This window comes from Otolemur garnettii, unplaced genomic scaffold, assembly GCF_000181295.1.
Source record: "Otolemur garnettii isolate 467f Iridium unplaced genomic scaffold, OtoGar3 scaffold00058, whole genome shotgun sequence".
Classification (NCBI taxonomy): Eukaryota; Metazoa; Chordata; class Mammalia; order Primates; family Galagidae; genus Otolemur; species Otolemur garnettii.
The window spans coordinates 10294325-10313427 of record NW_003852453.1 but is presented as its reverse complement, the minus strand read 5'-3'; the positions used below and the strand labels follow the sequence as shown (position 1 = coordinate 10313427).

The window sequence follows — 19103 nt, the reverse complement described above, 5'->3', positions numbered from 1 at the left end:
CTGAGGACCCAGCTGAAAGCAGCTCCGTGGCTCTCAAACTGTCCCACTTGGAAGTTAGTGGTTCCATAACTGTTTATTTATTTATTTTTTTTTTTAAGCAGAGCCTCAAGCTGTCCCCTGGGTAGCGTGCCGTGGCATTACAGCTCACAGCAACCTCCAACTCCTGGGCTCAAGTGAGTCTCCTGTCTCCGCCTTCCAAGTAGCTGAAACCACAGGCGCCCGCCACAATGCCTGGCTATTTTTTTTTTTTTTTTGGTTGCAGCCATCATTGTTGTTTGGCGGGCCTGGACTGGATTCATACCCACCACCTTAGGTGTATGTGGCTGGCGCCTTAGCCACTTGAGCCACAGGCGCTGAGCCGAAAAAGCATTTCTATTTGGTTTCCATAAAGTCTCTTGAAAACTTAGGTTTGACTTCTGTTTAGGCCTTGTGAATGTGAGAAGAGAATGCAGTATTCTCAATACCAGTTAATTTGCAAACTTTATTTTTGTGGGTATGGCTTGCTCATAATGTTTGTTAACCCCTGCATTTTATCCTACATTCTTTGAAGCTCATAGCCCTCCACATCTCACGCGTCAAATCAAAATGTAAACATCATTTTCTTTCTTTCTTTCTTTCTTTCTTTCTTTCTCCCCGCTCCTTTCTCTCTCTCTCTTTTTTTTTCCCCCAAGGACTTAAGCATTATTTTCAATGAGAACTGAAATCTTTTGTATGTTTCTGTGGCTCTCTAGATCAGGTTATGGCAGTTTTCTGTTGTGTATTGCAGGTTCTTTAACAGAAAAACATAATATCTTTGAAACCTGGTTGTGCTCCATTTTAGTTGTGTAATTGTGGGCAGGTATTCTGTTTTCTCATGAACTTCTCATGATTATAAAGAAATGAAGATGTATATGACATGGTTAGTAACATGAATTATGGCATATGCAGTCATGGGTCACATAATGAAGTTTTTGGTTGATGACAGACTACAAATATGACAGAGGTTCTGTAAGATTATAATGGAAAAATTCCTGTCACCTAGTGACATCATAGCTGTCTTACTGTCATTACTTATGTGTTGTGAGTATAAACAAATCTACACTGCCCGTGATATAAAATTACAGAATATACAGTTATGTACAGTACATAGTACGTGATAATGGAAAACTATGTTGCTGGTTTATGTATCTACTATGCTGTTTATCATTTTTATTATAAATGTCCTTCTACTTTTTTTTTTTTTTTTTTTTTTTTTGAGACAGAGTCTCACTCTGTTACTCAGGCTAGAGTGCCATGGTGTCAGCCTAACTTACAGCAGTCTCAAACTCCTGGTTCTAAGCTATTCTCCTGTCTCTGCCTGAGTAGCTGGGACTACAGGAGTATCCCACCACACCCAGCTAATTTTTTTTATTTTTAGTAGAGATGAGTCTCGCTCTTGCTCAGGCTAGTCTTCAACTCCTGAGTTCAAGCAATCCTCCCACCTCAGCAGTCCTCCTGTCCTCAGAGTGCCAGGATTATAGGCATGAGCTGCTTATTTTTTAAAAAGTTTAACTGTAAAGCAGCCTTTGGTGGGTCCTTCAGGATATAGTCTAGAAGAAGTCATTGTTATCATAGGACATGATAACTCCATCAGTGTTATTGCCCCTGAAGACCTAGTGGAACAAGATTAGGAGGTGGAAGACAGTGATATTGTTGATTCTGACACTCAGTAAACCTAGGGTAATGTGTGTGTATGTGTCACAGTTTTTATTTTATTTTATTTTTATTTTTTTTGAGACAAGAGTCTCACTGTGTCACCCTCAGAGTGTCATGGCGTTGCAGCTCACGGCAACCTCAAACTCTTGGGCTCAAGAGGCTCTTGAGGCTCTTGCCTCAGCCTCCAAAGTAGCTGAGACTATAGGCACCTGCCACAAGGCCTGGCTATTTTTTGTTGCAGTTGTCGTTTAGTAGGCCCGGCTGGGTTCGAACCTACCTGCCTCAGTGTATGTGGCTGGTGCCCTAACCATTGAGTTATGGGCACCGAGGCAGTGTGCCATAGATTTTAAAGAAAACATTTAAAAAGTTAAAAAAAAATTTTGGTAGGAAAAAAGCTTATAGAATAAGGATATAAAAAAAGTAGTCCTGTACAGCTGTAGTTAAGCTAAGTTAACTATAAGAGTTAATTTCTAAAAGTTAAAATTTATAAAGTAAAATTATAGTAATCTAAGGTTAACTTATGGAGAGAAGAAAAAAAATTTAAATACAGTGTAGCCGAATCGCACAGTGTTTTTAAGTCTGCAGCAATAGCAGGATACAGTAATGTCATAGACCTGCCTATTCACTCACCACTACTCACTGGCTCACCAAGAGCAACTTCTAGCCCTGCAAATTCCATTCATACTAAGCAGCTTATCCAGGTATACCATTTTTCTCTTATGCCATATTCTTATTACACTTTTTCTATACTTAGATATGTTTAAATACACAAATACTTAACCATTATGTTATAGTTGTCTACAGTATTCAGTGCAGTAATTTCATGTACAGGTTTGTAGCCTAGCAGCAGTGGCTATACCATATAGCCTAGGGATGCAGTAGGTTATGGCATCTAGGTTTGTGTAAATAGATGCTGTGATAGTCACATAATAATATGGTTTTCAGTGTATCCCTGTCATTAAGTGATGTGTGACTGCAGTTAGTACTTAATAAATTATGGCATGTAGTATGCCATATGGCAAGGAACTGAGAGATTTGCTCAAGTCTAAAATAATTTTAGTTGGCAGCACCCATAGCTCACTGGGTAGGGCACCAGCCGCATACACTAAGGCTAGAGGGTTCGAACCCAGCCCGGGCCAGCTAAAACAACAATGACAACTGCAACAACAAAAATATAGCCATGCGTTGTGGCAGGCGCCTGTAGTCCCAGCTACTTGGGAGGCTGAGGCAAGAGAATCGCTTAAGCCCAAGAGTTGGGGGTTGCTGTGAGCTATGATGCCATGGCACTCTACCCAGGACAACAGCTTGAGACTGTATCTAAAACAAAACAAAACAAAACCTTTAAAATAAGTTTAGGTAAGCCCAACATTCATTCAGATGCCTAGGAATAGGAAGTATATAGTAAAACCATACTTCAGAAAATGTATAATTTAATCACCAAAGCATGGCTTTCCCAGTCCAAAACCCTTAATGTGGCTCTAAGGCCGCACAGCCCATGGTCTGGTGTTTGCTTAACTAGTTCTCCAGGTTCGCCTCACCAGGTTCCTCCTCTTAGCAGTAGCTTCCTACTGAATTAAAAGAAGTCCTGTTCTGTCTTACCTTTAAGTTTGTGCTTTTTCTGGACCCCACCCCTTGCCCCCCATTTCTCTATTAGTCTCCAGGTCACAATTCATAAGTGCTTCATCCAGGAGGCCTTCCTTGACTTTCCAGGCTAAGTTAATTTATATTTATTCATAGCACCTGTACTTCTCATCATGATTGAAATTAGCTGTTGCTCTGTTACCCAGGCTAGATTACAGTGTTACAAGTCTAATATACTGCAACCTTGAGTTCCTAGGCTCAGGTGATTCCTCTTGCCTCGCCTCCCAAACCCCTGGGATTATGGGCATGTACCACCACCCTGGCCTACTTGAAACTAGCTTCTTAAGGTCTATGTTCCTGGCTATGCTACGTTTCCTTATAAAGACCTTTGTAAATTTTTAAACCAAGAGTTTAGAAGAAGTTAAGGGTTTCTTTATAATCCCTTAACTTCTAGAACCAGCAAATCTTATAGTATTTATTTTTTTAATTGTTATTTTTCTATTTCAAATTAACATGAGGGGGCTCGGCGCCTGTGGCTCAAGTGGCTAAGGCGCTAGCCACATACACCTAAAGTAGTGGGCTCGAATCCAGCCCGGGCCGCCAAACAACAATGACGGCTCAACCAAAAAAAAAATAGCCCGGCGTTGTGGTGGGCGCCTGTAGTCCCAGCTACTTGGGAGGCTGAGGCAGGAGACTTGCTTGAGCCCAGGAGTTGGAGGTTGCTGTGAGCTGTGGTGCCATGGCACTCTGCCCAGGGGGGGTAGCTTGAGGCTCTGTCTCAAAAAAAACAATTAACATGAGGGTACAAATTTTTAGGTTACATTGTTCTCACTCCCAGAATAAAGTTCCATTTGTAAAAGAGCCCCTCACCCAGGGGACATGTTATACACCCTCACACTGTGTGTGTTAGGTGAGATCCCGCCTCAGGCCCTCCCTCCTTCCAGTAGTCCTTCCCCTCCTCCCTTCCGCCCTTCTTCCCTTCCTCCCTCTACTCTCTTACTAGACTGTATTTGTGTTTTATTGTTCATATGAACATGTAACTGTTTATATATTGGTTTCATATTAGTATAGAGTACATTGGATATGTCTCCACTCCTAAGAAACTACCAAGAATGTATAGTATTTATTAAAGGACTCTCATGTTTAATGTAAACATTACTTTTGGTTTGTGAGGAAAGTACCAGGAGGTTCTCTTTCCACTTATACCCATGTGTAACATTGTATAATATTTGGTCTTTTATGGCAATACCCTAAAACTCCACAAAATGAGATTGTTAATTCCCGAAAGCTGCTCTTTCTTTGCTCCCACCTTGTCTTTCTCTCAGCTGCTGCAGTTTCCTCCCTTTTCCCAAAGTAAATATTAGAACCAGAGTCTTTTGTTGTTGATGCTGGGTAATGTTATTCCCATTTCCTGTTCCTAATTTTAAAAATGAACAGTCTCTCTTCAGAAAAAATGTTCCCTACATCCTAGCTTTTAGTTAGCAGACCTTGTGGATACATACTACATTGATGCAATTTCCAGTAGTAGAATTGAGTGCATTTGGACATACAAGTAGTAAAACTATTTTTTTCTGACTTTCCCACCATTGGTCAGACAGTGTTTTTCACTATTTTGAGTAATAGTTTTCATTTTAATTGAACTCTAGGGCATAGGTTTTAGTTATACTTGCCTTTTCAAGGCACCGATAGGGAAACACTGGTTAGCGGTGCACATAGTCGTCCTCACATTAACAAAAGGGTGGTCTTTGTGTACCCAGAGTTGCTTGTCTACTGTCTGGATAGTCTCTGTAAAGTGCAGCAAAGGAGAGAAGCCTTTGAACTTCGGAGCCTGCAAGGCTCAGGCATTGTCTGTTGAGCTATGCCCAGTTCTCCCCACAGAGGTCTCCCTCTGCCTAGTTTCTCACTAGGAGCTGGCCCCAGACCCAGGGCAGGAACTTTTCCTACTGAACTGGACAGCTCTAATGGCTTAATGTAAATTGGAACATGTGTCATTAAGACTAGGATGCCAGATGGCTGAGGGTTCAGCTGCCTGCCAGGGTAAGGGGGTGGGGCCAGAAAAATGAAAGTAGGGGGAGGGACTGTCTATAACTGGTGTTATTTTTAAAGCACTCAAAGAAATATATAGCACCAGCCAGCTTCCTCCCTATCCCAGTAGTATTTTTTTTCCTCTCAGCTTAACCCTCCTCCCTGGGGCTTACACTAGGGGAAAAATATCAATGTTCTTTTTTAGTTGCCCCAGCAACCTTGGAAAGCCTGAGATAATGATTGTAAGATGAGCTTGAAGGTTCAGCCCCTTCTCTGTGTCTGCAGAGGCTGAGAACCATTCTGATCTATAATCGCCAGTAACCTGGGTTCTGAAGCTCCTTGAGTACCCCAGCTCCTGGGCAACAGAACAGGGAATTCATGAAATTAAAAAAATATAAAATACTAGCTTTAAAAACATTTTTTTTTTTTGAGCAATAAAACACTTTTAGGCCTTTTTTTTTTTTTTTAGGCAGAGCCTCAAGCTGTTGCCCTGGGTAGAGTGCTATGGCATCACAGCTCACAGCAACCTCCAACTCCTGGGCTCAAGCGATTCTTCTGCCTCCACCTCCCAAGTAGCTGGGACTACAGGCGCCCGCTACAACACCTGGCTATTTTTTGGTTGCAGCCGTCATTGTTGTTTTTGGTGGGCCAGAGCTGAATTTGAATCCGCCAGCTCAGGTGTGTGTGGCTGGTGCCTTAGCCGCTTGAGCCACGGGTGCCGAGCCAGGCCAGGCCATTTTTTGATAGTGGGGACGTGTTATGAATGGTTAACAAGTCAAAGACAGTTGCGTCTTTCTGATTTAGAGGGACATGAAAGAAAACATGCTTCTACTGTGAGCAATAAATAAATGCTGACCAGTTCATTTTATCTTCATCAGAAAGTCAGGCCTGCACAATGGCCTTTGAACTGGTAGAAGCTAGGGAAAGGAAGTTGTTGCCTTCTGAGGACATGTATCTTAATCTAAGTGTTTGTTAGAGGCTGGTGTGAGGAGAGGGGGTTGTTTCCTGGAAGACCTTTATAATTTAAAGAGTGATAGGCAGATTGGCAGGGTGGTTGGGAGGCTTTGTTCCAAATTGCCCACCCACCTTTCCCTAATGATCCTTGTTTTAAAGACTAGAGAAGAGGTTCTGGGAAGTTTCCTGTACTCTAATGCTCATATCTTTGATTAATTGCCCCCCATCCTGGTCTTTTTAACCCAGTGAGTTTGTATTTGTAGCCCTCTGAACTTAATAAAGCAGAAAATAATAATATACTAACAAATCAACTTGATTTCCAACCTCTGTGAACAGTGAGGTTACAGGAGTTTTTCTTTGGAGGACGAACTTTCTCTTTGGACAAAGCTCTGTTTAATTTGTCTTACCACCAGTCAGGTTCAAACTCTAGAGAGACTAATGGGTACTCCTTCAAAAAAATCTGCCTTGACCCACCATGTTCTCTTGTGGGACACATCACTTTATTTTCTAAGAGTTAAATTTGTCTGTGTGGTTGTTGTCTAGTAATGCTTTAAGGGAAAGAAATCTCTCTAGGAGGTATGGAAAGTCCAACTAAAAGCTTGCCTCTGGGGCAGAAGCATAGGAGTACTACAGAATCTATTCTTGGCTTCCAGTTTTGGCTTCTGTAGTAGTGTAAGGCTTTGTTTCCTTCTGTAAAGACCTGAATAGGTCAGATTTGCTGGAGTGTTCCAGTGAAGTCATCTGCTGTAAACTTTGAGATGGGCAGAAGGCAGATTCCCTAACATTTCCTCCCTGTGACATCTGGCTGGTCTTTCTGGAGCTTAGGAGGCTCTTGTTGACTCTGGCCTAAGGAATGTTGGTGGATATAGATTTGAGGCTGTGCTTTAAAGGTTTACTAAATAGCAACATGTTGCTTTTTAGCAATAGTAGTCTTTAGCCCTAATTACTTCTTAATCCTTTCAATTTAACTATCTATTTGATCTTTGCAGTATGTTCCTTTTTAAGAAAGAATGATTATGTTATTGAATTAATAATAGTGGTTTGCTATGAAAGTAGTGTTTATATCTTGTTGAAATACTGCCAGCTCTTATCGTTGGGGCTGCTCGTGTTATTTGGGAATAACGTCTTGATTCCTCCTTCACCAATAAGTCCACCTGATTTTCCACGGAAAATATTGGAGGGATATCACCACTTTGGTTGGCAGTGTTGGCATGTTCTACACATACCCAAGTCTTTGTGCTCTTAATCTCCCTTGGCAAGAGGCCCAGAATTCAAAGTAGGAGGGCACTGAACATTGCCAGCTTTGTTTCAATGTGACGTTTGTGTCTTTAGAACCTAAGAAATGCTACATTGGTGGAGACTGGGGCCCTGTCTAGCCTAGCATTCTGTCTCTGACAATGGGCACTAAATGTGTTTTGTGGAACAGTATTCTTCATGCTGGCAGCCTCATGGGCTTTGTGATATACCCAAGCATCTCTGGCTTCCTCCAATAGTCCGTGGTGGATATGTTATCCAAGAACTTTTTTGAAACACTCCTTGAAAACCATTTCATATGTGCCAGCTCGTAGGGTGGCAAATTCCAGAACTCAGCAAATATTTGAATGCTTAGTCTCTACCTAGCACAGTACTAAGCACCAGGATAGAAGTGATGCTCAGTAACTGATCTCTCTTCTTGCTTGAGAAGAAATCCTCTTGTTTTAAGGAGGCAAGATTTAGTCGGAGTTGTACAAAAGGGTGGGAGTGATAGCATATGTCACCTGGAGAACACCAAGCATACCCCAAGTAGATGGACTACTCACAGAGACTAATGTCTAAAAACAGATTGCCATATAACTAATAATCTGTGTTGAAGTATTACAACTATCAAATTCAACACTGTTCTCTCTTTGTATGCAAGCCGGATGGAAAGCCAAATTGTAATCAGAAAGCTGATTAGTGAAAGAGGGGAGCTTTAGTCATTGTGATTGAGTCATTGAATATAACCCAAAGCAGCTGTTTTCACAATACCTAGGAAAAGACCATATGTTTGTCTTTCTGATATATCTTGTGCTAACCCTAGTTGAGCTTTTTCATGTGCTAATACATTCAGCCCTAACATCCTGCCTATTTCCAGAGTCCCTTTGCTTATCTCTGCTCTTTCCATATTAGGCACTTAAGAGTTTGATGTTTGAAGATAAGTGTTCTTCCTAAATGTTTTGAGAGGAGGACTCTGTAATAAGTATTAATTTCTCCCCATCGTGTACCTCCTACATATACAGCAGATAGTACAAAACGATGTAGGATGAAGTGCTAAATGGTGTAGTCTAAACAACATGAGCCAGCAAAACAAATCATAGAAAAAAGAGGTCAGTGTGGGCTGAAAATGCCAAAGAAGGCATCTGTGTGTGACATAGATGGTACTTGAATTCATATTTGAAAAAAGTAGAAAAGGAAAACAAGATAAGGAAATACAAAGTAGGAGTAAACCCAGGGGAGGATTAATTTCAGTGTTTGGGTACTACCCTCCTGGGTGACACTCAGCTAGCTTGCTTGCTTGCTTGCTTGCTTTCTTTCTTTCTTTCTTTCTTTTTTTTTTTGGAGACAGGGTCTTACTCTGTTGCCTTCTTGCTCAGGGTGGTCAGCCTCAAGCAATTCATCTGTCTTGGAGAGTTATAGGCATGAGCCACAGCACAGGCCAGCACTCAGCTTTGACCTTTCTGGCCAAAGAAACATGGGGCAGTATGGGGCAGCAGAAAGCCCCCTCAATCCTCAGTCTCCTACTTAGGTTCTGTTGTGAGGATCAAGTAACAGTGTATGTGAACATTCCTACTGCATAGTAAGCACTCAGTAAATGTTAGCCGAATCTACACTGAATTGATTTCTTCTGGAAGAAATTTATCCTGATTTACAGATTGCCATGTTACCTGCAATTCCTGGATGGTTGATGGACCCCATGTGGAAGTAATATCATGGCTTACTTAAATACTATGTAAAAGCATACAGTGTCATAGGCTTCTATGTTGTACTCCTTGGACTAATATAGTTTTCTTCTTTATAGGTGCGGAATGGCCATATCAAACGAATTACTGATAATGACATCCAGTCCCTTGTGCTTGAGATTGAAGGGACAAATGTCAGGTAGGTTGCCGCTTCTGTTCTCCCAGCAGCATCATATACAAGGGAGGCGTACGTTATAAAGGATAATACAGCACAAATGCCAAGTTGGACTGCCTGATGTGAATCCAGCTCTGCTGCTCAGAGCTTATGTTACTTAATCCCTTGGACCTATATAGCCTTATCTATAAAACGAGGAGAGTAACAGTACATTTTCCTTACCAGCATATTGTAAAAGTGAAGATGTATAAAACACTTAGAACCATGCTTAGTGTATAGTTAAGCAGCATGCATCAGCTATGCTGTTACTGTTCAACCAGAGTATATGTTGGCAGTGGGCGAGGTTGTACTGGTCACTGGGTGGCTAGTGTGGTTTTCAGTGCCATAGTAATCTCAGTTTTGGTTTTCCACTATTCTCACTCTGTTTTTCACATATTTTATTGTTGATGTCTAGTCCTGTCTTTCTGAGTTGAGCATTTTTTAAAGCGTCCCCCTAACTCAAGGGGGGCTCATGTTAAAGGACTCAGTGGATGAAGTACCTGAATCTTACAGATCTGCTTTCTAGTTTATCCTCTCGGACTATGTATTATTGTGCATACTACAAAGGAAAAAAGGCAAGGAATATCTTTACTGGTATTTCCTCTCTCTACAGCACCACATATATCACATGTCCTGCAGACCCTAAGAAGACACTGGGAATTAAGCTTCCTTTCCTTGTCATGATTATCAAAAACCTGAAGAAATATTTTACCTTCGAAGTACAAGTGAGTACATGACTGTGTCACTCTTAGCTATACCAAGGAAAAAGTAGCCCTACAAAAGTTAAATTTATCTTTTTGTATGTTTTCATTTCTGCTTCTCTTAGAAGCTCAATGCAGTCCTTGTTATTATGACACAGTTTGGCTTTAGTAGTCAAAATTTAATGTCAGGCTTTTAAATAAGCACCTAGAAAATCTATTCAATAGCTATAAGTTTTCAAAGCTTAAAGCAGGGGTCCTCAAACTTTTTAAACAGGGGGCCATTTCACTGTCCCTCAGACCGTTGGAGGGCTGGACTATGGGCCCCGGGACGAGTCGTCTGCTAAGCAGGACAGGCAGTGGCGGCAAAAATACCCAGCAGGCCGGATAAATGTCCTAGGCAGGCTGCATGTGGCCCGCGGGCCGTAGTTTGAGGACGCCTGGCTTAAAGAGTGAGCATGGTATCCATTTGGAGTGTACTTATTTGATATTGAGTCATCATTCACTATTTTAGTATTTTTAACTTTTCAAAGGGAAGAATGTTTATGAACTCATTCTATGGCCTGAGAGCCTGCCGGGTGTGTCATATGTCATAAGCAGCTGGTGTTGCCTTGGCAACAACCAAGATAAACTTGCTACTTCCGGGCCATCTGCATCCAGTGTATGACCTGTATCTGTTTATTCTCCTCTGCATCTCAGCCTTGGGAAACTAGGCTATGGGAGTTCAGGCCCTGGTCTTAACAAAATTGTTTGCTTCTTCCAAGATGGAGTTAATGCAACTTTTCTTCTCTATATTTCACAGGTATTAGATGACAAGAATGTACGTCGGCGGTTTCGGGCAAGTAACTACCAAAGCACTACCCGGGTCAAACCCTTCATCTGTACCATGCCCATGCGGCTGGATGATGGCTGGAACCAAATTCAGTTCAACTTATCAGACTTCACCCGACGAGCATATGGCACAAATTACATTGAGACCCTGAGAGTGCAGGTACTACTCCTTTCCTAGATGGAGCCCCAAATTGGGGGTGGAGGGAGATGGGGTATATACTGTCCGATACTGGCTTGTGACCCATATGGCAGAACAGTATTGGTTTCTGGCTGAAGTTCCCAAATCACTGTTCAGGGAGTTTTGGCTTCAAAAAGATTCAAAAAAAATTCAGGAGTCTGTTCAGATTCAGTGGGCAAATGAAGTAAGTAAAATCTCCTCTTGCCAGAATCTACCCCTAAGCCAAGCCAAGGACATGCTAAAGTGAATAAACTTTTACAGTAATATGAGAGGGCCTGTGGAAGAAATCAGGATAAAGAGAAATCAGGGATGTTTAGTCTCTCTTAGCACAAACAAGGCTTGTGTTCACAGATCCATGCAAATTGTCGCATCCGAAGGGTTTACTTCTCAGACAGACTCTACTCAGAAGATGAACTGCCAGCAGAGTTCAAACTTTATCTCCCAGTTCAGAATAAGGCAAAGGTAAGGATAGTGAGTTGTGGGGTGTTGTTTCTAGAAGGTGCTCTAGTTAAAAGTTCTGCTGCAGAGCCTATCTGTGTTGACACTTGTGTCATACAGATTCCATTTATATCATAAGAACTGCAGTCTTCTTCCACTGTCAGCACTGAATAAGGAATAATCCTGTGAAACTTTCTGTTACTGCTGTCTCCACCTTCACAAGGTGATCCTGTCCCTCCTCAGGGGCATTGTGCTGCTTCCTGTTTATAGAACTTCTTTAAGAAGATCCTCCATCTTAACCTCTTTATCTGCTTGAAATTATCAGCTGATGGGTCCCCTCTAACACAGTAGTGAGTGCGTCCAGGCCTACCTGCTGCAGACATGTATACATTCCCTGTAGCCCAGTGTCCGCTTGAGTGTCACCAGAGGGAGGGGGCTAGTAGCACTGACCATCTATTTTCTGGTAGCTTAAACTGATGCCTCTTTTCTGTTCTGTTTTGTTTTCTTCTCTGCAGCAATAACTCGAATACAACTCAAGGGATAGACCCTGGATGTGACTCTTAGATTAAAAAAAAAATTGTCTGGAGGACAATGCAAAAGCATATTTATATTAGTACACTCTGCTATAGTTCTTTATTTACTACTTGGTGTCCATTGTCATCACCAATGGCCATGCCATAACTCTGCAATTGCATTGTAAATACAGTGGGGGATTAAGCGGTCCTGTGAGTGTTAAGTGAACGCTGGAGTTTATCCTGCTGCCTGCCCCAGAGTGTGGGGAGACATTTACCATGAACTTACAGAATTAAAGATGCCCCATGAGGCAATTTCAGACCAATATTTCTTCCTACGGTTCATTCTTTGTTTTATATATTATCTAAATATATGTATATGCTGTGTAATACTTATAATCCGGAAATGAATAAAATGTTATATTCTTGGTTTGTAAATTTGTTCCTAAGTTGTCTTTAATGGTGATGTTGCCTTTGTAATATGAAAATAGCATACATTTCATGCTGTGAGATATATTGCATTGAGCAATTTAAAGAACAAGACTGGTGGGGCATGATGGCTCATGCCTGTAATCCCAACATTTTGGGAGACCAAGGTGGAAGGATCACTTGAGACCAGGAGTTCAAGACCAGCCTAGACAAATTAGCAAGACTCCATCTCTACAAAAATAAAATAATTAGCCAGATGTCATGCTGCATGCCTGTAGTCCCAGCTACTTGGTAGACTTAAGTGGGAGGATCACTTGCGCCCAGGAATTTGAGGTTAACAATGATCTATGATCCTGCTATTGCACTCCAGCCAGGGCAGCAGAGCAAGACTCTTAAAAAGAATGAGATAGATCTGTACAGTTGACCCTTGAACAACATGGTTTGAACCGTGTAGGTTCACTTATATGCAGATTTTCTCCCACCTCTGCCACCGCTGAGACAGCAGGAGCAGCTCCTCTTCCTCCTCAGCCTACCCGCCTGCGGACAATGAGGATGAAGACCTTTACGATGATCCACTTCCACTTAACATATTTTCTCTCATTTATGATTTAAATATATTTTCTCTCTTTTATGATTTCTTATTAACATTTTCTTCTCTGCCCCTGAACTGCACCTTTCTCCCTGGAAACATTACTTATGATAGAGTTGCATCCTAACAGCAATAGTGCCAGCCAGCGTCACTCCACTAAACAGGCGTCTGCCCCAGAATACGCATCAGTGGGAAAAGTGCTATAAGGTTTCAGGTCCTTCAGACAATAAAACATTTTAAGTCCCTACACTCAAGCCAAGGAGTTTACAGAATATAGTATATAATGTATATAGCTTACAAAGACATCTTAATCTACTGTGTTATCAGTAAAGCTTCCAGTCAACAGGCTATTAGTAGTTATAAGTTTTGAAAACGTCAAAAGTTCTTTGCAGATTTTTGGCTGCACAGGGGTCTGGCTTCCCTAACCCATGTGTTGTTCAAGGGTCTACTGTATATACTGATTTGGAACAACTTTGAAGATAAACGAATGGGAAGAAGAAAAGTGTCACCTATAGAATCATCTTGCCAGGTAGGTGCTGGGTGCTCAGTTGGCATGTAGTCCAAATTGCTCTTCAGCGTCTTGCCTTCAGCTTTCCAGTTCACCAGGAAAATGACAACTCCTTGTGAGGCTGAGGGAAGAAGGAAAGACAGGACAGGTTGCTGGGCCTGGGGGATCTTGAATCCTGGTAAGTTGGCATTACCCAGCTCCTTGGAAGTGGTGTGTTTTAGAAGGAATCTCCTTCCAAATGAGGGAGCGTTAGTTAATCGGCTTGAACATGAAGGAATGGCACGCATGTTGGAGCCCCACGTGGTCTGTCCAAACATTCAGCACACCTAGTATCTTCAGCATTAGGACGGATCACCATTTCCCCATTTGAGTTCCTGACAAAGTCCTTGGCTTGAGTATAGGGACTTAAAATGTTTCTTTATTGCCTGAAGGACCTGAAACCTTATACCACTCTTCCCACTGATGCTTATTCTGGGGCAGACGCCTGTTTAGTGGAGTGACGCTGGCTGGCACTATTGCTGTTAGGATGCAACTCTACCGTAAGTAATGTTTCCAGGGAGAAAGGTGCAGTTTGGGGGCAGAGAAGAGATACGTGGATAGATGTACCAAAGTGATGTGAAGGACACATGAAGTGGTATAGTGTTTACATATGGGCAGAATTTTTTATCACTTGTGTACTTTTTAGTACTATTAAAATAATTTTTTTGAAAGGTATCTTTATGTAATAAAATGTTCAAAATCAATAAGAGAGCAAAAGGCCATTCCAGATACTGTGCTCTCCCCTGGACACTCCCACTGGGTTTGGTTTCATCCCACAGGGACGAGACGAACTGTGGGCACCTGTCATTCTGAATTTGGTGAAAACACCAAGTTCTGAGGTTTGTCATGGCCTTGCTGCCTATGAGAAGTTGAATGGCAAGAAGCACGCTTCTATATCCACAACCTCCAGTGTGCGCGCGCTCTGAATAAGTCTGACCAAATCTCTGGGCAGGGTTGGGGCTACAGGAGATGGAGGGGTGGAGGGAAAGGTGCTCCCCTGTAACAGTACAATCCTCAGTATTCGTTTCTCCTGTTTGTCAAGGCCCTGGTACTCAGGTGGCATGGTTAAGACAGCTTTCTCCTCTCCATGCTAAGAACCAGCCTGGAGCCACCTTCCCCGTGATGCTTCCCCTATCTTTTGGGAGTCTCTAGTCAGCACCTAAGAGCACCCCTCCGTCCGGGTGACAGAGCCTGCTCTGGCATGGGAGTCGGCCCCCGTCAAATCTGAATGTCCTGCTTCTCTGTCCTAACGTTAACGTTCACACTGTTAGGCCCCGTGTGCCTGTCTTCTAGCTTTCTGGGTTACAGTAGGAATCCTCAGAAATAAGTGGGGGTGGCCAGTGACTTCAACGGAGCCTCTTGTCTCTGGCCACTATATAGTGAAATCTTCCCTCCAATCTGGAGTCTATTGTGGGATGAAAGATGCTTTTGTGATGGCGAGAAAACCCGGGTTAACGTTTCGTGTCTTCCTGGTGCCAGGATATCAATGAAGTGCTCCTGGAAATTGAGAGAAACACAGTGAGGCACTCTCCTCCACACAGAGCCCCTTTCACCCCGGGGCACTTGTCGGACTATGTATGGGGATTACCTCACCACCCTCTTTGGAGTGGCAGGGCAGCTGCTGACTTCCCAGATGCTTCACATATCCAGCCCAGAGGAAGTGCGGGGGCGCTGAGGGCCCCGGGATGTATTATCTAAGCTGGCCTCAGGCCAGGGTGAATAGTAGCATCAGCAACCAAAGGGCCCCTAGCCTTCAGCTTTCCAGCTCACCAGGGAGATGACAACTACTTGTTGTGAGGCTGAGGGAAGAAGGAAGGACAGGACAGGTTGCTGGGGCTGGGGGATCTTGAATCCTGGTAAGTTGGCATTACCCAGCTCCTTGGACGTGGTGTGTTTTAGAAGCAATTGCTTTCCAAATGAGGGAGTGTTAGTTAATCGGCTTGAACGTGAAGGAATAGCCTGCAGTGGTTCCCCACAGGGCTCCTCTTGGAGAGCAGATTTACTATGGACCTTATTTGCCACTGGCCTGTGGACTGCCTCCTCCGCAGCCAGGCTGGAAGACTGGCACCACACCAAGTCCCCTCCTGGGGCATTTGTGAGGTATGAAAGTATGCCAGAAACCCCCCTAAACTGATTTCCCTGGCACCTCAGTGGCTTTAGCCAAAAGCTTTATGTGCCAGGAAGTTCATTGAAAAAGATCCTGTAGCTCTTGTCTGCATCCTCCCTGCTCTCTCGTTACTGATGCGGACGCTGAAGTTCAGAGAGAGATGGGGGTGGAAGAAAGAGCCAGTTCACCTGATGGGAGTCCTATGCCATCTCTGTCATCCCTGGTATGGCGTCCCCACTACCTCCAGGACTAGACTCAGCTCTGCTTTGGTGGTCAGGGCTGGGACTCTTCGTCCCTGCGTGGCTGCATATTAGCTGAACTCCAGAGCCTGAGGCTGAGGGCAAAAAGCTCATTTGTGTTTAATTAATGAGTCATGAAAGTAATACATGCTTGTGGTAAATTCAAACTGCAAAGAATATGAAGAAAAATGTAAGTCCCAGTTCTCAGTTCTGAAATGAAAGTATTTGAGTATATTAATAAAATATACGTGCCCTTTCTTCCTGCACCTAGCCTTCTGGCATGAACAGCCTTTTTAGTTTCCTGATCACGCTCATTCATGTTCTCCTAGGATCCTGGGAAGGCCATGTACTGGGGGTGACTTCTAAGGAAGGTGACACATGGGGGCAGTGCTATCCAGGTGACAGTGTGATTTCATGCCTGTTTCTTTTTTTTTTTTTTTTTTTTGAGACAGAGCCTCAAGCTGTCCCCCTGGGCAGAGTGCCGTGGCATCACAGCTCACAGCAACCTCCAACTCCTGGGCTCAAGCGAGTCTCCTGCCTCAGCCTCCCAAGTAGCTGGGACCACAGGCGCCCGCCACAACGCCCGGCTATTTTTTGGTTGCAGCCATCATTGTTGTTTGGCGGGTCCGGGCTGGGGATTCGAACCCGCCACCTTAGGTGTACGTGGCTGGCGCCTTAGCCGGCTGAGCTATAGGCGCCGAGCCTTCATGCCTGTTTCACGTGGCACCCTCGGATCTTGCTACCTCATGCACAGGAAAGCACAGAAGTTAAAGGGATCATGCTGGCTGTGTAACATAAGTCAGGCCTGGAATAAGGCCTAGGGCTTCCGTCCAGAAGGGCCAGGCCCCAGCTGCTTACCACGCTGTTCAGCACATAAAGGTGTGCTCGCAAAGCATCTAGAATCAACTTGATGGGGGACCACAGTGGAAAGCTCCCTGCCCCTTTCCCACAGGAAGATGAATCTGCCAAATTTTAATTCACATTTTCAAATTATGTTGCCATGTTAGGCCCTAACTATATTTTAGTTAAGAATTAACTGGGTAGAGATTTGTGCAAGTAGCCACCTTAAGTGGGTGAGTTCTAGAAGAGAAGGGGTGATGTACTGTAGGGGAAGAGAATGTAGGGTTTAGAGTTTACCCATTGTGTTTAGTCAATAGCAGCTAATGCTTATTGAAAGCTTTCGATGGAGGCCAGGTGCAGTTGCTCATACTGTAATCCTAGCACCCTGGGAGGTCAAGGTGAGTGGATTGCCTGAGCTCAGGAGATCAAGACCAGCCTGAAATAGAGCGAGATCCATCTCTATAACTAGCTCAGTGTTGTGGTGTGGTGGGTGCTTGCAGTTCTAGCTACTTGGGAAGCTGAGGCAAGAAAATTGCTTAAGCCCAAGAGTTGAGGTTGCTGTGAGCCGTGACCCCACAGTACTCTACCAAGGCTGACCGGGTAAGACTGGTCACAAACAAAAAAGAAAAAAAAGCTTGGCAATGTGGCAGTATTTTAAACACTTTACATGTATCACTTTACTGAATTATAATAACACTGAAACAGGAACTGTCCCCCATCTTATAGATGAAGAAACCAAGGTGCAGAGATTAACGTGCCCAAAGTCACATAGTGACGTACCCCCAGAGGCAGGTTTCAAGCTTAGGCTGTTTAACCCACTTAAATCCCTCGATTGCTTTGGCCAGCTATTTCCTCCTCAACAAAATTGCCTGATAATAAAATATGTTGCACTTACCTCAGAGCTGGGCTGAAAGAGAAGTTCATGGACAAAGGCCTAACAATGTATTGTTCTAGGATAGATACAAGTGATTGAGTATCTTACAACTCAGGAGATGGTGAGGTGATCGGGTGGGCACACAAGCCATGACAGAGGCAGGTTCTGTCTGCCGTGTTCTGTGTCTTAACCTGAGTAGTGTTTACATGTGGATTTAAGTTATTATTTAAATTATACACATTTAATATACTCTTCTGACATTTCCCAATTGAAAAAAAAAATCCAATTCTGATTCCACGCAGATTCCTGTGGCCCAGTTTTTTGACAAGTAATCTTTCCCACTTCAAGAGATATATTCTCCTTCTCCTCTCTATTGAAAACCAACCTTTGAGGCTGGGCGCGGTGACTCATGCCTATAATCCTAGCACTAAAGGAGGCTGAGACAGGTGGATTGCTTGAGCTTCAAAGCTGAAGACCAGCCTGAGGAAAGCAAGACCCCCATCTCTACAAATAGAAAAACTAGCTGGGCGTTGTGGCAGGCTCCTGTAGACCCAGCTACTTGGGGAGATGAGGCAAGAGGATCGCTTGAGCCCAAGAGTTTGAGATTGCTGTGAGCTATGATGCCACAGCAGCACTCAGTGACTAAGTGAGACTCTGTCTCTAAATAAATAAATATAAATTTAAAAAAATACAAAACAACAACCTTTGGCTTATGCCTGTAATCCTAGCACTCTGGGAGGCCAACGCAGGAGGATTGCTTGAGCTCAGGAGTTCGAGACCAGCCTGAGCAAAAGGGAGACCCTGTCTCTACTGAAAATAGAAAAACTAGACAGGCATTGTGGTGGGTGCCTGTAGTCTCAGCTATTTGGGAGGCTGAGGCAAGAGGATTGCTTGAACCCAGGAGTTTGAGGTTGTGATGAGCTAGGCTGAGGCTACCACACTCTAACCTGGTGCAACAGAATGAAACTGTCTCAAAAAAAATAAAACCAGGCCGGGCGTGGTGGCTCACCCCTGAATCCTAGCACTTTGGGAGGCCAAGGTGGGTGGATTGCCTGATTGCCTGATTGCCTAAGCTCACGAGTTTAAGACCAGCCTGAGCCAGAGCAAGACTTCGTCTCTAAAAATAGATGGGTGTTGGGCAAGCACCTGTAATCTTAGCTACGTGGGAGGCTGAGGCAAAATAATTGCTTAAGTGTAAGTGTTTGAAGTTGCTGTGAGCTGTGACAGCACAGCACTTTACCTAGGGTGACAAAGTGAGACTCTGCTTCATAAAAATAAATAAATAAAACCAACAGAAATCTGCATGTCAACACCTTCTGGTGTTTTTGGAGATTCTGTCACTTGAGAGTTGTCCCAAGTAGGAATGAGCAAGCTGACAGGGCACACCTGAGTGTGGAGAGGCCTGACGACGCAGGGAGAGAAGAGAAACACAAAGCAACCCCCCCCCACCGGGCA

The 19103-nt window shown here is 43.5% G+C and overlaps 1 protein-coding gene across 1 annotated transcript in view; it reads left to right on the top strand.

Moving 5' to 3' along the window:
• Positions 1–12461, top strand: part of CFAP20 (cilia and flagella associated protein 20) — a 15875-nt gene extending 3414 nt beyond the window's left edge. Inside the window, exons 2-6 of the mRNA XM_012806816.1 lie at positions 9272–9351; positions 9980–10091; positions 10867–11055; positions 11425–11535; positions 12027–12461. Of these exons, the coding sequence (XP_012662270.1) occupies positions 9272–9351; positions 9980–10091; positions 10867–11055; positions 11425–11535; positions 12027–12032 (498 nt within the window). The 3' untranslated portion in view covers positions 12033–12461. The remainder of the gene's footprint in view (positions 1–9271; positions 9352–9979; positions 10092–10866; positions 11056–11424; positions 11536–12026) is intronic.
• Positions 12462–19103: the final 6642 nt, after the last annotated feature.